At 54.3% G+C, this 19,219-nt stretch overlaps 1 protein-coding gene across 3 annotated transcripts in view; it reads right to left on the bottom strand.

Annotated features, from left to right (window-relative positions):
- Positions 1 to 19,219, bottom strand: part of ZMIZ1 (zinc finger MIZ-type containing 1) — a 241,379-nt gene that overhangs the window by 92,213 nt on the left and 129,947 nt on the right. For all 3 annotated transcript variants that reach the window (XM_031652325.1, XM_003903718.5, XM_009214522.4), the window contains exons 5-7: positions 17,022 to 17,130; positions 10,275 to 10,388; positions 2,661 to 2,766 (exon numbers count right to left, since the gene is read on the bottom strand). In XM_031652325.1, coding sequence (XP_031508185.1) covers positions 2,661 to 2,766; positions 10,275 to 10,388; positions 17,022 to 17,081 — 280 coding nt within the window. In that variant the 5' untranslated portion in view covers positions 17,082 to 17,130. The remainder of the gene's footprint in view (positions 1 to 2,660; positions 2,767 to 10,274; positions 10,389 to 17,021; positions 17,131 to 19,219) is intronic.

Raw genomic sequence — 19,219 nt, 5'->3', positions numbered from 1 at the left:
CAAAACATATGAGAACGCCCAGCATGTGTCAGCAGGGCAGGGGTTTCAGTGACCCTTTGTGGAGGGGCTGCACGGAGACCTGAGTCTCTCCTGCTCCTCTGGAGAGGCGCTGGGCTCCTGGGACAGCCCATTCTCCAGGTCTCCTTCTCCCTCTGTGGCATAGTTTTGCCTCTTAAATATCCCTCTGTCTCCATTCCACTCGTCTTCCTGATCCAGCCACCATCATCCTCACCCGGACCTCCCCAGTGATCTGTCAACCGGCCACCTACATCCAGGTGGGCTTCCAGGCCCCGTGCAATCTGTTCTTTTATAGCCAGAGCCGTCGTCACAAAATGAGCATTTAGCCATGTTCCCATTACTCTCAGGACAAAGACCGTGACCTCCAAGACAGGCCCTGAATGTTTCCGCTGCTGCTGATCTCTCCAGCCTCGCCTTTGCCGTGTACCCCCTGCCTCTGGGCTCCAGAATCACTGCATTTCTCTTAGTTCTGACAAAAAGCTATGCATGCTCCCCTTCCACCTCAACACCTTTGCACAGGCTGTCCCCTTAACTGCAAAGATGCTCTTTCTTGTTTTCTTCACTTATCAACCTTTGGGTCTCAGGGGAGACTGCTACAACCCCAGAGTGGTCTGCCCTCAACAACATCCCCTTGCCATTTCACTTTTCCTTCAAGGCACTTATCACAGCTTGAGCTTACACACACACACACACACCCCTACCCCTCTAATTATTTGATCAATGTTTTCCTCTCCCTCTAGACTAGGGATCAGGAAGTATAGTTAATCACTTGTTTTTTTTGTTCTGGTTTCTTGGCTGTTGTTGTTTTGAGATAGGGTCTTGCTCTATCACCCAGGCTGGAATGCAGGGGCTCGATCTTGACTCACTGCAACCTCCACCTCCCAGGCTCAAGTGATCCTCCCATCCCAGCCTCCCAAGCAGCCTGGGACCACAGGCGTGCACCACCACACCCAGCTAATTTTTGTATTTTTTTGTAGAGATGGGGTTTCACCATGTTACCCAGGCTGGTCTCGAACTCCTGAACTCAAGTGATCCACCTACCCGAGCCTCCCAAAGTGCTGGGATTACAGGTGTGAGCCACTGCACACAGCACTTGTTTTCATAAATAAAGTTTTCGTGGAACCAGCCAACTCCATTCCTCTACATACTATCTATGGCAGCTTTCACAGAGCCCCCACAGCCTAAGATATATACTGTCTGGCCCTTGATGGAAAAAGCTTGCTGGCCCCTGCTCTGCACTGTGAGTTTCTCGAGGCAGGACCTTTTCTGTTTAGTTGCCCTTGTAAATTCAGCCCTTGCCAGGTGCCTGCACAGTATGGGCACTCAAGAGGTACGTGTCTTTGATAAGTCATTTCTACCTTGTCAACACTGTATTGACTTAAGTCATTATGAAAACAGCACACTCCATCAGGAATAGATGTCCCTTGTGAGATTCCAAGACCATTTTCTGGCAAGCAATTCAATACGATAGCAATATCCCAATGCAGGCGGGCCAAGGGTTTCAGAGTAGCTATTGGCTAATGAGGCCACCACACACTTACGTGTGCAGCGCCATCCGCGTGAGATTATAAGTTGAGCATATTTATGGAAACACATTGTGAGATGTCCTTACAACGTTTTCATGAAGGCTGTGTCTATATACACTCCAAAGAACTGACTGATGAATTCAGTGAAAACGTCCGTTTTATTGTTATACAAAGGAAATAACTTTCTTTTTTGCTTTTTCAACTGCTTGTCCTGACTCCATAAGGAATGTTAACAATATCCAGACATGGTGCTGGGCACTTTATGTATTTCTAGCACTTACAATGACCCCTGAAGTCAGGGGTCTCCTTATCATTCCTGCCTTCCCTGAGAGATCAGCTGAGGCTCAGAGACCACACACTTAGCAAGTGACAGGTCTGTCCGGCTTAAAGCTAGCAGGGCGCCTGAGGCCTAAGCAAGGTTATGAGGATGGTGGGAAATGTAAAATAAAACTGTATCTTTAAAAAGTGCTCAAAGCCCTCCCAGACAGAATGCTGCTTGGCACTCTCCATGGCCCCTGCTTAATACAGGGTTCGCAGGTGATGACGAAGTTGTAATATGGAACCCTGAGTGTAGTGATTCATTTTGTTTTCAATTTTGTTACATTTTAAACAATTTTTGGGGAATGAATGAAGGTAGTGGAGTATAAAGGTTAAGAACGCTGACTCTGAAGTACAGGCCTGGGCTTAAATCCCTGCTGTGCTGCCTTCCAGCTGTGTGGCCTTGGGAAATGTCCTCAGTGTCAGTGAGCCTCAGTTTCCTCATCTGTAAAATGGGGAGATCACAGTGCTTATGCCAAGGGGTCACTGTGGTGATGGAGTGAACTGATGCTGGTCCTGCCTGTAGCACAGTGCCTGCTGCTGGGGTTTGGTGTGCCTCGGGACCCTCTCTGGCCCTGCGGTACCCTCCAAGACAAGTATACTCCCTGGGAGAGGCACGGGGACAGCCCCATCTGTGGGTTCCAGAGCCTGTTGGATGAGTAGCTCTTCCTCAAGGGCTCGCACTACACCTAGACAAATGGAGGCACCAGCCGACAGGGACAACAGACAGGCCTGGTTTAGAGTCAGTTCCCCTCCCTACCTCCCGATGACATCGCGGAGTCCCCCACGGACACCTACCGGCAGACTTCGGGGTGAACTTGTCTCGGTTTGCAGCACATACGGCCAGTAGTCTGTAGCCAAGGTCCAGGTCGAAGCCTTGCTGGGCTGCCACCCGACTGACCACCTGACAGCAAGAGGGGAGGAGGGCAGGTGAGTCATGGAGCCCAGAGCCAGTGGATATGCCCGTTTTGCAGGTGAAGTGGGTGAGGTAGGCAGGCTAAGGCAGGCCCCCGCCATCAGGCGGAGCCAGGAGTCTACCATGCCTTCTTCAGTCGCTCAGCAAATACTGATTAACACCTCTTCTGTGCCAGGCCCTGGGATCCTGGCCCCGTCCTCAGGGGTTTCCCAGGCTGACAATGGGCCCGACAGCAAACCCATAGGCCCCGCCGCTTCCAAGGGCTCAGATTCGACCACATTCTAGAAGTCGGCTGGGGATCCTGTACCACCATCCTTAGGGTGGGCCCTAAGGGTCTCTGCTCCATCTGTGTGGCTCTTCCATCTCCTTTCCATGGGGCCTGTTATAAATGCAGACTCTTAGGCCCAGCCCTTCCCCTCCGAATCAGCATGCACCTCATCTAAAGCAGTGATTTAGGCCAGGTGTGGTGGCTCACACCTATAATCCTAGCACTTTGGGAGGCTGAGGAAGGTGGATCACTTGAGGTCAAGAGTTCGAGACCAGCCTGGGCAACATGGTGAAACCCTGTCTCTTCTAAAAATAAAAAAAATTAGCCGGGCATGGTGGCGGGCACCTGTAATCCCAGCAATTCTGGAGGCAGAGGCAGGAGAAGCGCTTCAACCTGGGATGGGGAAGTTGCAGTGGGCCTAGATCGTACCACTGCACTCCAGCCTGGGCAGAACAGCAAGACTCCTTCTCAAAAAAAAAAAAAAGCAGTGATTTAGAACAAACTGCTTCCCACGGGGCTTCAGGTCAGAGCTGTTTAATGGACTAAGGCTTCCTGGATGGGGCAGGCATCCTAATGCTGCTCCATGCCAAGTACCCTGCGGCCCCCTCAACCTTAGCCAGAAACTGCAGGACTCCCATGCGCAGCCTGGGGTTTGTCTCTAGCCTCAAGCCCCAGCAAATGGGGGGCTTCCATAACAGCAGTGATGTGTTTGCAGCCTGAAGGTCCCACCCATCTCCTTATAAATCTCAGAAGCAGGGGCTGGCAGGGTGAGAGGCGGGAGACTGGGAGGGCCACTGGTCTCCTGGGGGGCAGTGTGGGACGGGGCGCTCCAGGGGACCCTCGGATGGCTCTGCAAGTTCATGCCCCTCTGGCTTCACTCTGTCCCCACCCATTTCCAGGTGTCCCGCGACTCCTAGATCTGCTCCCTCACACCCGCCTTCCTCATTAACAGCAGCAAAATTAGCTTTCTCTATTAAGAAGGAAGGACCTTGGAAAATGGAGTCATTTAGAAAGCAGCTGGGGTGGCTATGGCTGAGTGGGGAGAGCACCCAGATGCAGTAGGCTGGTACTTATGAAAAAGGGGGGACTCAGCTGCCAAGCCTCCAGGAACCACCTGCTCCAGAGGCGCCTGGAGGGGCCTCAGACTGCCATGGGGTTTGGCCCGGCCCCCAGATCCAACAGAATCGTTCCCCATCACCGCTTTATATCTCAGGGATTTGTGAAAGGGGCTCTGGGGCTAAAAGGGGTGGGAACACCATTTATCTAGACCAATTTAAAAGAACACTGGAGACTCAGAGAATGTCCCGTGCTGAATCAGGGAGGAGCCAACAGGTTCCCCTTCCCAGGACTCTTGGAATGGGACTGTGGCCCTCCCTGCACCCTCCTGTGCAGGGCTAATGTTTGAGCCAGGTTGGGAGGAAAAAGGATGTTGTCAGGTTAGGATGTTTGCTCAGCGTCTCTGCTGCAAACAGAAGCCCCGGGCACAGAAGTCTTCCACACTCCCTAGGCCTCTTTCCCACGGGCTTTGTTTGCCCCTCTACATGTCCCAGTCTCTGGGCCACCCCAGGGTGAGGACACCCTCACCATAAGTCTCACTGTCCACATAGAAAAACCAAGGTCCCTAACTCTTTATGGCCTGTTGAGTATTTCAAGCCTGCAGGCAGACTCTCCTTCAGAGAGTGAGGAGGAAGGTTCTGGGCTGGAGGTTGCCACTGCAGCTCATACGTGGACTCTGGTGCCTTCCCTCTTTGTAGAACCTTAGGTGGAAGCCTGTGAGCACAGAGTGGCCTGTTCCGACTGGTGCAGTCGCGAGGCTGCTGTCAACGGGAAACACTGATGCTGACAGGTGCTGCAGTGAAAATGCTGGCTCCCACACACATAGGTGCTTTGTATGCAACAAAGTGCAAATTCTTCCAGCAGCTCCACCAGGTACGTATTATTATTATTATCTCTGATTTACAGATGAGGAAACAGAGGTTGAACAACACCTCAAAGCTGGTCAGTGACACAGCCAGGATGTGATCCAGGCAGTCTAGCTGAAAACTCTGGGCCCTTTCCGTGCTAAGACTTCTTTCTCAGTCCACAAAGGGTTAACGCCATAACTTCCAACCTGCGCTGAGGACCCTCTGGCCCTGGGTTCAGGGAAGGAAGGCAAAAGTCCCCATGTTTGGCCAATACTGGCTAATCCTGTTGCGCTAGTTAAAAAGGAAAAAAATACTAGCTAACGAGCTAGAGGCGCATGGTGCTGTATGGCGGTTGCAAGGGCAACCGGGTGGGTGGAGGAGCAGGGACTTCCGCTTGTCACCAAGTCATTTGTGCCCCAGCATTCAGAAGGGTCACTGGCTCCAACAGCCTCCTTTCACTGATGAGGAAGTCAACGCCACAGAGCACAGGTGTGGCAGAGTAAGCTGAATCGAATCCTGTGACCCTAGAGTGCCTCATGCATTGCTATCCCCTGAGTTCCTCTGGCCCAGCCTGAGGACCCCCAGAAAGTCCTGGGAGGCAAGGTCTGACTGGCAGTGGTGGGAGCGTGGGCTCAGCTGTGCGGCTTGTTTTGAAGAGAGGGCCGCTCTCACCCCAGTGGTCATGGTGCTCTCTGTGAAGGTCCTATGCGGTGCAAGGACCCCTCCCCATAAAAGCCAGCGTGAGTGGCTGGGGTGCTGTGGTCCTCTGCTGGCTGCCCAGGCACTGCTGCTTGACCCACGGTGGCGGGGGGCAGGGGAGCAGTCCTGAGGCCGCCCTGTCATCCTGGCTGCCAGACACCTAGATCCCCGGAGCCAGGGGACCTCACAGGTCAGGGAGCCCAGCCTCATGCCACAGAGAGGGAAACTAAAGTCCAGACAAAAGATGGAGAACTTGGCTGGGTATGGTAGCTCACACCTGTAATCCCAGCACTTTGGGAGGCTGAGGCAGGACAGCTTACGCCCAGGAGTTCAAGACCAGTCTGGGAAACATAGCAAGATCTCATCTGTACACAATTATTATTATTATTTTTTTTTGAGACAGAGTCCCACTCTGTTGCCCAGGCTAGAGTGCAATAGCATGATTTCAGCTCAGTGCAACCTCCGCCTCCTGAGTTCAAGGAATTTTCCTACCTCAGCCACCCGAGAAGCTGGGATTACAGGCGTGCACCACCACGTCCAGCTAATTTTCTTTTGTTCTTTTAGTAGAGACAGGGTTTCACCATGTTGGCCAGGCTGGTCTTGAACTCCTGACCTCAGGTGTGCTTGGGCTTATAGGCATGAGCCATCGTGCCCAGCCCCATCTGTACAAAAATTTATTTAGTCTGGTGTGATGGTGCAGGCCTGTGGTACCTAGCTACTTAGGAGGCTGAGGTGGGAGGATCATTTGAACCCAGGAGTTTGAGACCATCCTGGGCAACATAGCAAGGCCCCACCTCTAAGAAAAAAATTTTAAAAATTGACCTGGCATGGTGGCAGGCGCCTCTAGGCCCAGTTACCCAGGAGGCTGAGGCAGGAGGATTACTTAAGCCCAGGAGGTCGAGGCTACAGTGAGCAATGATCGTGCCACCGCATTCCAGCCTGGACGACAGAGCAAGACCCTGTCTCTAAAATTTTAAAAAATTTTAAAAAAAGAAAAAAAAAAAAGAAGACGGTCACTTGCTCAAGGTCATGTGGTAAATTACATTAGTCCCACAAAACAACTGAGTGGTCTTGAAAAGCGTCCAGCCTGCTGGCCGCAAAGGAGGACGGGCTGTCTGGGGAATGCTGGAGAAGGAGTCTCCATTCCTGGCAGGGGGGCGGGACCTGAAAGGTCTTTCTGACTCTGACCTCCTCTGAAGCTGCGGGGCGTCCTCGTTGGGGAGATGAGGGAGAGGCCTGCTGATGTGACACCTGTTTCCCTCCCGGACCTGCTCTCCCACTGTCTCCTCTGTCTTGTGCCGTTCCCTAAGGTCACGCGAGGGAGGGAGAGGGCGCCCAGAGGGACTGCACTGCCTGACTACTGGAGGAGGAAGGGCCTACTTCTGATGAGGAAGTGGTGGCCCGGGGCTTGTGCCCGCCCCTGGGGCAGGGCCTGGGGGTCCTGTGCTTCCGCATCCTAAAGTCTCAAGGTGTGAAGCAGAGGGGAGGGCAGGGCCAGGTCTGGGGTCACTTTAACTGTGCCTGAGCTGCTTAGAAGTGAGTATGACAGAAATGTGTCCATTTGCTGCTCAGGGCTAAGTGGTTTTTCATTTATATCCTCAAAGTAAGCTGGATCCAGAGGAATTTGGAGTTTGCTTCCAGAGGTCACCCAGGAGATTGCAGCAACCTGGAGGTCTCAGACTGACACCTGGATGGGGAGGGTGTGTGTGCGTGTGTGTGGGAAGGGGACAGCTGTCTTGCCCCACCTAGGTCCCTTGGGATCTACCTCCTGCATCCCGTTCATCTCCATGGGGCAGGGCTGGGGCTGAGGGTGCCTGGGGAATGGGGGTACTGGCAACAGGGCCCAGAGGTTCCCAGGGAGTCTGTGGGACCAGCCTGGGACTGGGGTAAGTTGCTCCCCCTCCCAGTGGCCTTGTTTGTAAAATGGGAGTAGTGACTCGCTGCCCACCTCAAAGGGTCTTTATAAGGATCCAAAGAGACAGTGCCTAGGGAAAATACCCTGAGCACTGAAGTGTCATTTATGACAATCCCCACTACTCCAGCAAGCCCCTTCAAGCTGCTGGCTCTACTGACCTCTAAGGGACAGCCAGACTCAGGTCTCTGCAGCTGTGGCCAGGCTGCAGGAGTGGGGTCCATTCCACCAGGTGCATGCCTTACACTGGGGGCAGGGAGCAGAGGCCCAGGAGAGTGGGCACTGTCTACACAGCCTCCCCTGCCATGGCTTCCTCTCTGTCCAGCCAGATCCCATGGCACCCTCCCTCCTCCAGGAAGCCCTCCATGATCCCTCCATCCTGCCCTCCAAAGATGCTCCCTTCAGAGCTCCTGCCCCCATGCAAATCACAGCCCATCACTCTCCTGCTGACAACCCTTCAAGGGCTCCCCACTGCCCTTCCAATAATGCCCAGACTCTTCTCGCTTGGCCTGTGGGCCCTGCGTTAGCTGCTTTCTGCCTCCTTCCTCTGCTTAATCTCACACCCTTCTCCCTCCCCTGGGCTCCAGCCACCTGAACCTTCTTTCTGTTTATGAACAGAGCAAGCCTCAAGGCCTTTGCATCAGCAGTTCCCTCTGCCTGGAGCACCCTGCTCTCTCATCCTCCCAAGGAGGTCACCTCCTCAGGAGACATTTCCTGCCCTGTGCCCTTGCCCTCTCTCCCGGAGCTCTAGCATGTGTCCCTGTTTGTTCCTTTGTAGGTTCAATGTCAGGCTCTCCCTGGCAGGCCAGCCCCTTGATAATGGTGCCTCTGGGGCCCAGCACAGAGCCTGGCCCCCAACAAGAGCCCAGTGAATGTTCGTGAATGAACGCATGGACAAGAGGGCCAAGGCAGAGCCAGTTCTTGGTCCATCCAGGCTGGCGAGGGCCGCTCTCTGATTCAGTCTCCAGACCCTACATTCTAGATAGACAGGGTCAGGCTCGGGGCAGTGTGCTGGAGACTGTGGCAGCCTGGCTGGCCACACATCATGCAAGGTCCCCACCTTCTCCATCCTCCGCTGGGGTGGAAGTGAGGGGGCCTCTGGCAACATCTGTCCCTGCCCACAGGGCTCAGCCTGGAACCAGATCCCCACAAAGAAGATTAGAGGGCTGTGGGGAGGGAGAGGGGAGCCCATGGGCTGAAGGATGAGGAAGACTGGGCAGTGCAGGTGGCTGCTCGATTTGGCCCGGTGGCCTGAGGGAGCCAGATGGTGCTGACTTCTGACAAGCAGAGGAGCCCCAGGAGGGTCCTGGCTGCGTCCCTGTCTGGCATCCCTAATGGCCAAGGGCATCCCCTCTGGAGACAGGCAGGGCCTCGGCTGGAATCCCAGGCCCACCTCTAAGGCTGTGCACCCTTGGGAAGTCAGTTACAAGTCTCAGTTTCCTCCTCTGTAAAATGGGGAGTGTTGCAGGCCAGGCTCACTGAGGGGATTTGGTGGGACGGCATATTCTGTGGGCCGGCTCCCCACCGGGCACAGAACAGATGCTTTGTCACGATAGCTGTGGCCGCTATTTCTTCCTCTCTAGGCCAAGGCCATGTGGGCCTTTTGTCTCCTCCCAGCTTTTCAGGAAGCCTGGTGCCCGTGGACCATGCCCACTGTTCCCGCCTGGCCAAACATCCGCCATGTCCCTCCTCCCCCAGCCTCAGGCTAGGCGGGCTCCCCTGCCATCTGTTTACCCACATTCCTTTCAAAGCGGACTCAGGGCCTTCTGAGCAGCTGCCCTCTCTGGTCATCATACTTATGGACACAGGCCACATGGCTGGGGACATTCCCAAGCTTTGAGTGACTTTCATGGGTCCTGTTAGATGGCAAGCTCCTTAGCCTGGCCGATCATACCACAAACTCTGAACCTGGCCTCTGCCCAGTTTGCAGCCTCGACCCTTCCAGTTCTCTGGCCTCTTGCAGATGCTGTTCCGTGTGCCTGAGCACTCCTGCTCCCCTCTGTTGCTTGGCAGACTCCGGCACACGAAGGGTGGCTCCTTTCCTTTCCTCCGTTTTCCACGCCCCGTCCCGCCACCCAGCCAGTTCAGGATTCCCTTCTCTGTGCTGCCTTCACTGTGGACATGATTTTCTCAGTCACTTCTTTATACATCTGCCTCCTCCACTACAGAGGAAACCAGGCTCGGTGAAGCCTTATTCATCTTCAGTTTCCCCGGACTTAGCAGAGGGATCATACGTGATCAATGAGAGATCAATGCTTATTTGGCTAGATGGATGGATGTAAGAGGGGCTCAATCAATGCTTACCTGAATGGATGGATGACGACAAAAGAAGCTCCACACATGTTTGCTAAGTGAATGAATGAATGAACGACTGGATAAAAAATGGCTGAAAACCCTTTGAGAGTCTCTCTACTGTGCTTATGATGAAACAGTGACCCACGAAGTGAGCCCTGAGTCTTTCTCATCAAGTGTGGGAACCCACACAATCCCTAGGGACTGTGCCTCCTCATCAATTCCAGGTCCCCTGGGGGGTGTGCACGTGGGGGACACACCCAATAGGGCCATCCCCCTAGCACCAGTGTCTTCCCAGGGACCCAACTCTCACTGGTGTCACCTCCCAATGTCTGACAACCTCTCTGACACCTGGACGGGCACACTAGCCCTCAGCTGACGTTCCTGGGCAGGAATGCAGGTGCACAGGGTGCAGACTCACCGTCAAACAGCCCATCAGGCTCTGCTCAAAGGGCCGCTGGAAGGCCCGTGGGTCTCCACACCAGTCCAGCAGCTCCGTGGCAGCATTGTGGAAGTTGGCAGGATTCTGTAAGTGCTGTGGGAAAGGAAAATGAGGTGGCTCAGGCTCCAGGAATGAGGGTAGCATGGGCAGCATGTGGGCGTCTGGAGTGGGAAGACCCCAGCCTCACTGGGGAGGAGGTTCACGGAAAGGGGTAAAGGGGTAGTTGGGATCAGTGGGCTTTCTCATGCTCGATTTCACCCCCTGCGCTTGGCATGCCTGCCCCACCCCCACCCCCACCTCCACCCCCACCCCCACCTCCACCCCTGGTGGATTAGTAGCCCCATTGCAAAGACAGGAAAACTAAGGTCTAGAGAAGGCTGATGACTAATAGCAGAGTGCTTTCTGGATGCTGGTGGGGGTAGCGGAAGGCAAACCCTGCAGGGTTCTGGGGGTTCTCCCTCCCTGATCCAGGACAGGCTGGCCCTGGAGATTCCTTCCTGACCACCCCCCACCGCCCAGCCCTCACCACCAAAGCCCAGGTCTGGGCTCCCACCAGCTCAGGCTTTGGAGCCACATAAGGTGAGGGCTTGGGGGAGGCCACAGCCAGCTGGGAAGGTGGAGGAAGCACACGTGCCTGGACTGTCCTCACACTAGGGGCTGCTGTGTGTCTTACTGGGCCCTGCCTGGATCTGCTCAGAGGCTGCTGGCATGGACGGGGAAGTCAGCCTGAGCTCAGATCCCTGCCAGGCAGACAGTCTGAGTCGATGGAGACTGAATTCTGGTGCCAGGGTGCCGGGCCTCCTGGTTCTGCTTCAGGCCCAGGCTGCAGGGCTGCTGGGGTGGGTGAGGTGCAAAGCAAAGGGGGTGGTTCCCATTCACTCTTATCCATCTCCCCAGGCCCTCTGAGCTGGGTACTGAGTCCAGGAGACAAAAGATGTGGCTAGGGGAAGGAGCAGATTAGGGGCAAAGGTGAGATTCTGGGATGGGGCTCTGGCCCAATTTGGCTGTGACTGACTGTCCTCCTGAAGGACCCCTGGAGGGTGTCCACAGCGCAGGAGTGTTAACCACTGCAGGGATGATGGCACCTCCTGAGGTCCCATTGCCTTGGTGCTGGGAGAGACAGCAGAACAGGAGCCACCCAGGGCAGTCCCTCCATTTGACCTGCAGCATGAGCCTGCCCCAGAGCCAGGGCGGGAAGGGGCTTAGGAGTCGCAGGGCCCAGAATTGGCAGGGGAGCTATGGGAGTCCACACTCTGCCTTCACCCCCTTCCAACCACTGACCTAGGATGGTTCCTCTCAGCTCTCTGAGCCTCAATAGTCCTGTCTGTAAAATGGGGATATGACAGAACATGACTTGGTGGTGGGAAGTTTTATTTCTTTCGCTTAAGGTTCCATGACTGTTGCTACAATATGGTTCATGCAAGGCAAGATATTTAAAAATGGGTAGAGGAAAGTGAAATGAAGAATGCCCTCCTTCCATGGAGGTAAAGGGAGAGAAAGCGATGTAGGAGAGAAAGAGGGCAGGCAAGCAGCAACAAAGCCCTCCGTCACAGGGCTGCAGTGAGGCTTAAACAAGATGAGGCTTATATGGCCCCTGGCAAAGTGCCTGGAGCATGGGGTGCTCCCATGTGGGGCTGCCCTTGCCCCTGACTGTCTCCCAAAGGCTCCCCTGGAAGCACAGCTGCACGTGGCCGCTCTCAGCCCTGGCTCCTTCTGCAAAGGCGGTGCTCCCTGCATTTGAATTGTGCGAGACGGAAGGAATTTCAAGATACAGAAACAAGCCCTCTGTGAGGGCAGCGGCGGGTCCTCACCTCTGCCTCCTGTGCCTTTTCTCTAAAGCATGCCCCTCAGAGGCCACAGGTGGTATCTGGGCTGCATGTGGAAAGCCATGCAAATCAGCTGATTCCTGCCCACCAGCCACCCCTGCTAACCGAGTTGTTCTGTTTATTTCAGTGCTGTCACACCCAGTTAGCAGGGTCAGGAGCCACTGCATGCTGCCTCAGAGCTGCCTGCCCCCAGCTGGTCACAGCACCCCACTTTGGGGCTCTGAGTGCAGAGGTGGCCTCTGAGGTCAGTCTCAGAAGCCCAGTCTGGTTCTGGCACCTGAATGCCCAGCCTTCAGTATCTCACCAGCCTTCTGAGCTTACCCCAGACAGCTCATGTGGCCTGTAGGCTGTGGGTACATCTCACTGCTGAAGAAAACATCAGAAAACACCTTTGCTGGTGTTTTTTTTTTTTTTTTTTTTTTTTTTTGACAGGGTCTCATTCTGTCACCCAGGCTGGAGTATAGCAGTGCAATCATAGCTCACTGCAGCTTTAGTCTCCTGGGCTCAAGGGATCCTCCCACTTCAGCTTGCCAAGTAGCTTGGATTACTGGTGTGCACCACCATGCCTGGCTACTTTTTGTTGTTGTTGATGTTTAATAGAGACGAGGTCTTGCTATGTTGCCCAGGCTGGTCGTACACTCCTGAGCTCAAGCAGTCCTCCCACCATGGTCTCCCAAAGTGTGGGAATACACTGCTGGCTACTGTGCAGCTCTTTGGCCTTGGCCAAGCCCCTCCCCTCTCTGTGCCCTTGTCGCCTATTTCAACCATGAGGTGACTGAAGTGCACAGAGAGACAAAGTGATCTAGTGAAACAAGCAGGACAGACATGGTCCAAACCCCGTCTGAGTCGCTGAGCCATGCAGCCCAGGAGACGGTGCTGCACATCAGACCCCACATCTATGAAACGGGGCAGTGACGGCATTCAGGGCTGCTGCAAAGTTGAGAAACGACAAGGAACTCATGACAGAGCAGGAGCCCAGGGGAAGACTGCTACTGCTATTGATGCCAGGGACCCTCCACGGTTCCCTGTTTCCCTTGTGAGCCTCTTGAGGGGAGAAACAGCCTCCTTCCTGTTCACCTCTGGAACCCCAAAGGCTGGCACAAGGCTGGGCCCCATGGGAAATGATTGGGGAGCAGTTAACTGTCCAAAGGATGGTGAGCCTGCTGTGTAGGCCAGCAAGGTGGCCACTGCAGAATGAGCCCCAGTGGGAGGTGGAGGGAGGGGCCAGGGCAGGGCAGGGGTGAGCTTGGCCAGCCATTGATGGGCTGGGGATGGGAGCACACGTTTGAATCATAGGCAGAGGCCTCCCTAACTGTCGCTGTTACTGGACACTAGTACTCTGTCCCCCATCAGAAAGCCTGCCCATCTCTATAATTCCTCATAAGAGTTGGGCTATATCCAAAGGCATTGAATCTGCTGGGGCAGGAACAGGGCACAGCAATGCCTTGAAATGATGAATTCATCTTATCAATCCATCTGTCCACTAGTCCATCTGTGAATCAAATGATTCATCCATTCATCAATCTATGCATGTATCCATCCATCCATCCATCCATCCATCCATCCATCCATCCATCCTAAATGAATCAATTCATCCATCTGTCTGCTTGCCAACCCACCCATTCATCCATTCACCACTTTATCCACCACTCATCCATCCCTTCATTCATCTACCTATCTGCCCATTCATCCAGAAGTTAATTTATCCAGCCACCCACCTATCTGTTTATTCATCCATTTATCCATTCATCATCTATACATGTCCACCCACCCACCCATCTAACTATCTGCCCATATGTCCATCCATCCATCCATCCATTCCCTTACGTATCCATCTATCAGTCCACCCCTCTCCTCAGCCCACCCAAAATAGTTGGGCCCCACTCTGAGCTGGATGCTATGCTGGATTCTGTGATTTTGAAATGAATATGGCACATCCTCTGCCCCCAAGGAGCTCAACCTGGTGGGAGACCTGATGTATTCCTACAGGGCCCATAGCTCCAGAGAGACAGAGCAGGGTAGGTGAGATAGCTGGGTGCACAGGAAGTGTTCTAGCTCAGGGATGGGGTACAGATGCTCAGAAGGGCCCCTGGGGTTCTGGGCAGCTGCTGAGCAGGAATGAGCTGATGTGCAGGGCTCTCCACGTGGAGCTTGGATGTGCCAGTCATCTCTGAGAAGGGCATGTTGCAGAGAGGAAGCACTGGTTCTCCCAGTACCAAGAGGCTGAGAAGGGACAAAGGCAGCTGAGATAGAGGCTGTGAAGAGACATGGTCAGCAGGGTGCAGAGGGCGGGGGTTGGTGAATGTCAGCAAAGGCTACAACCAAGGTGAGGGCAGGAAGGGATGGCTGTGTGGAGAGGTGAGGGAACCACAGCCCCTACCGGCCCGAAGTCTGCACAGCCGACACATCCATCATCTCAGCTTGTGCAGACATGCTTGCCTTTCTCTTCTGATTAGGTTACAGGATGCCTGAGAATCAACAACCCCCAGCCAGCCGAGGCTGCCTTCTAGGGCAGCTGTGGAGCAGACAGATGTCAGCACGGAGCTGTGTCTGACCGGGGGTGTGGGAGGAGGGGCATGGAGCATGCAGGGAGCTCTGGATGGCCCAGGGGGCATCCGGGCAGGTTGCTCACACTCACAAACGCACCACTGCCTGGCTGAAAGGCAGAGCCCTCTATGTGTGTGCATGCATGTGTGTGCCAGGGCAGGTGAGGGAGGGTGGTGTGGGCTCTGGCATGTGCTGGCTGAGTGTGCATTAATTATAATGCCCATTTTATAGATGAAGGGAGGTGAAGCAGCAACTTAAGGCTGTATAGTTTGTAAGTGACGCAATGGTGACTGAGCTGTGTGCCATGCTGTGAGGGGCTTCTGGTGGGCTCTGCCCAAGCTAGACCCAGGGAGGGCCAAGGAAGTCAGGTGCACCCTGACCCCTGGTGCTATGGAGCTGGGTGCCGAGAGGAAAGAGGGTGAGAGCAGGTCTCGGCAGGGTGATGTGCCTGCCATGTGGAGGGTCTCATGCACAGGAGGCATGAGTGTCTCATTGTGGGGGCAGGGCCACTGCCAGCTGAGCAAAGGGTGGGAGAAACGGGGTGAAAGGCAGAGCTAGGAGAGAACCCTGCAGAACCCTAAGTGGGAGGAGGGAGGGTGGGGGAGGAGGGAGTCTCGGCGTCTGGTTTCTATTCTGCCATGGTGAGCAGAGGCGCGTAACGGGCTTTTGGGAGAGCCATTGGGGTTGGGTTCAATCCATAACAAGTCTTCTTCAATTTCCTCTCCACAGACCCCGCACGGACTTCAAGATTGCTCTGCTCGATGCTAATAAGAGGACACACACCCCTTGTTCTCGTGGAATAGCCTCAGTTCTACTGGGCAGGCACCTTGGGGAGGCTCTGTCTGGGCCCTGGCCCTCAGGGAGGGAAGGCTGGGTGGGGAGGGGCCTGTGAGCTCCACCTGGCTGGAACCCAGGGGCCAGCAGCCCATGCTGGTTGCCTGAGCTTCTTGCTAAGCTGGCCTAGGCCAGGGGCCCGAGCCCCAGCACTCCCTTCCCTGTCACATATTGAGGACAATGGCCACCACTGCCATTAGCTGATCACCCACCACACACCAGGGCTGGGCTACGTGTCTCACCCGTAACATCCTCACATCATCCTACGAGGTGGGCCCTATTTGACACATGGGGAAACTGAGGCTCAGAGAAATGGAGGACTAGCTTGAGATCCCATCGTGGGTCCATAGAATAATGAGGACTTGGGTCCAAGGCATCTGACACCAAAGCCTGTGCCCCTCTCGCTGTACCTGGTCCTTCCTGGAGTGAATAACGTTCCTTGGTCTGCCCAGGGAAGCTACCAGCCTGGGCTGTGGGAGCTGGGCCCAGCGGTTGGGCGCGTCACTCCTGACCACCGCTTGGGGGCGCCCCTGTGAAAGGTTCCCCACCTCCCCGCAGTCCAAATAGAGGAACTCCTGGGCAGCCTGCCTCCTGGGCTTGGTGTGAGCTTCGGCAGGGTGGGGACCATGGCACTCTCTGCAATGAGGTCTTCCCAGCACCAGAGGGGCTGAGTGGCCTCAGGCTACCCACTGCTCTTCTCTGTACTTGTTTCCTTTCCTGTAAAACGATACGATTTCCTAGGACCTCTTCCCTTGTGGCTTTTTTTTTTCTTTTTTAAAAAAATAGAGATGGGGTCTCACTATGTTGCCCAGGCTGGTTTCAAACTCTTGGCTTCAAGTGATCCTCCTCCCTTAGCCTCCCAAAGCGCTGAGATTACAGGTATGAACCCCTGGGCCCAGCCTATAATGGGTTCTTCTTTTTAAATAAATTAGTAAATATTTTTAAATTTTCTCAGCTTTAATTTTTCTTTCTTTCCTCTTTTTTTCCCCCCCGAGACAGAGTCTTGCTATGTTACCCAGGCTCGGCTCAAACTCCTGGGCTCAAGCAATCTTCCTACCTTGGCCACTCAAAGTTCTGGGATTACAGGCGTGAGCTGCCACACCCAGCCTGTGACTTTTTTTTTATTTTTATTTTTAAGAGAACAACTGGAGCAAAGGGGTAGGGAGCTTAGTTCTGGGGAGGGAGGTGGTGGGAGGGAGATGGAAGTGCCAGGTGCATCACTGCATCCTTGCACATAAACAGAGCCCAGAGAGGCCACAACACTGGCCCAATGTCACACAGCTGGGAAGGGTGTGCAAAGGGACAGGGGAGCATTGGCACTGAAACCCAGGCAGGTGATTCCAGCATTAGGCTGGTCGGTGCCAGCATGCCAATAACGGCCTCGATAGGTAGGTGGTCAGGAGGCCCTGCCATCCGCTCCAGCTAGCACCCGCCGGATGCCCTGTTGCTATAGCATAGGTGTGCTGCTCTGTCTGCCCCATCTGTCCCGCCCTCAGAGTGTGCCTTGCCCCACACCCACCTGCTTGATGCACTGCAGTCGGTCATTGGTCTGCTGGATGTGCCTGTCCATAGAATTCATTCTGGCCGTTTCGCTGGGTTCTACCCGAGAGCCATGAACGTTGTCCAGCCTGCAAAGAGAAAGGAGAGGGTGTTATTGGATCATGCCAGGCCTGCCGACCTTGCACCAGCCTCCCAACTGCCCTCTGGCCACAACACTGGTAGGTTCCAGAGCCCTTTGCTGGGCCCTGTGGGGCTGCACCTGGGGTACCTCACTGGGCTGAGGGCAGGAAAATGTTCCAGGTGCTTTCCATGTGTGGTACATGTGAGCACTGGGCAGGCATGCCCACATTTCTTTTCTTTTCTTTTTTTTTGAGATGGAGTTTCGCTCTTGTCACCTAGGCTGGAGTGCAATGGTGCGATCTCGGCTCATTGCAACCTCTGCCTCCCAGGCTCAAGCGATTATCCTGCCTCAGCCTCCGGAGTAGCTGGGATTACAGGTGTCCGCCACACACCTGGCTAATTTTTGTATTTTTAGTAGAGATGGAGTTTCACCATGTTGGCCAGGCTGGTCTCGAACTCCTGACCTCAGGTGATCCGCCCACCTCAGCCTCCCAAAGTGCTGGGATTACAGGTGTGAGCCACCACTCCCAGCCAGTTGCACACATTTCTGTACGTGCATGTGTGTTTTGGGTGGTGGGAGGGGTGGCAATTCCCCTTGGATTCCTGGTTCAGGGCTTGGCCCGTGTGTGTGTGTGTGTACGTGTGTGTCTGTGTGTGTGTACGTGTGTGTGTGTGTTCATACATGTGCAGGGGGACCTTCCCATATGATGACCTTCAGTGCACGTGTGCTCTGAGTGGAGAGCTCAGGTGGCACCTGCCCTCCCCCAGTCCCTCAGGCTTTAGAGTTCTTCATAATTTACAAACCACTCACAACTGTTTTTTTCACTTTGCCCTCTTGGAAAAGGAGGATAAGAATGAGCACCACAGCTATTTTCTAGATAAACAAACTGAGGCTGAGAGACAGAAAGAGAAAAGCCAGGGTGGCACAGCAAGTGGTGTCTGAGCCCACACCAGGAACCAGGGTTCCTGACTGCCAGCCCGCGGTTTCCATTGTGCAAGGCTGACAGTGCGGGTGCAGGGATGGCTTGGCACTAGGCTCACCCTTCCTGAAGTGTGGGAGAAGGGAGCGTCAGGGCCATTAACATGAATGGGACTTCCCTCTGGATGACAGAGCTAAGTGGAGGAAGCTCCCTCGGCTTGAAATAGCCCCAGGAGTCCCCAGGCCGCTCCAGGGAGGCCACACAGCAATGGCAGAAATCTAGGTAGAGAGAGGAAGGACTGTAAGGCCCTAGTCCACCCACTGCTCAGGGATCCAGGTTCTTGGGCCAAGTCAGAAGTCTGCCCACTGCCAGCTCAGTTTGCCCTCCTGCCCCCAGGGGACAGTTCAGGCTGCAGACATCTGCGTCAGACCCAGGGTGCTGGACAGGAGACCTGGAGCCCTAAGCCTTCTCTGCTACTCTGCCACACTCCCCACTAAAGACCCCTCATCTCTGGCCATGTCACCCTGGACTTTTCATGTGCTGGACACCTGCATTCTCTCCTTTCCTCTTCACACCCACTCTGTAAGGCTAGGATCATCTCCATTTTACAGGTGAGGAAACTGAGGTCCCCAGATGTGCCAAATCCTCGCAGCTGGTGGAAGTGTAGGTGTGTCTGCCTGCCTGTCTGCTTTCTACACACGCTCGTTGAGGGAACCAATGCCATTGCCCGGCCCCAGCCTTTGGAAGAAAGTCCTGTTCCTCCTCCAATTGCTTTAAAGGATGTGTAGCTCTTGCTGCAATTCTTATTGCTCCATGTGTGTCTGAAAAGGTAATTCATTTGCATGGTTCAAAAATCAGAAAGTCCACAAAGGTATCCAGTCCTGGGTCCAGGCCCTGTCCCCAGGCCCCTGGTGTCTTTTCTAGGAGAACCAGTGCCATCAGTCCCCCTTCTGGAGAGTCTCATCTAGAAGCAAATATCTACACGCCCTTTTTCTTGCCACATTTTTAAAAACAGAAAATAACATTACACATTATTTGGACGTCGCTTTTTTCTTCCTCTTGATACATCTGAAAGTTTATTCCACATCAAGACATAAAGAGCATCTTTTTTTTCTTTTTTTTTTTTTGAGACAGTTTCGCTTTGTTGCCCAGGCTAGAGTGCAGTGGCACAATCTTG

The sequence above is a fragment of the Papio anubis genome, chromosome 11 (assembly GCF_008728515.1).
Source record: "Papio anubis isolate 15944 chromosome 11, Panubis1.0, whole genome shotgun sequence".
Taxonomy (NCBI): Eukaryota; Metazoa; Chordata; class Mammalia; order Primates; family Cercopithecidae; genus Papio; species Papio anubis.
Note: the sequence above shows the minus strand (reverse complement) of the source record. Positions and strands in the feature narration are given on the sequence as shown.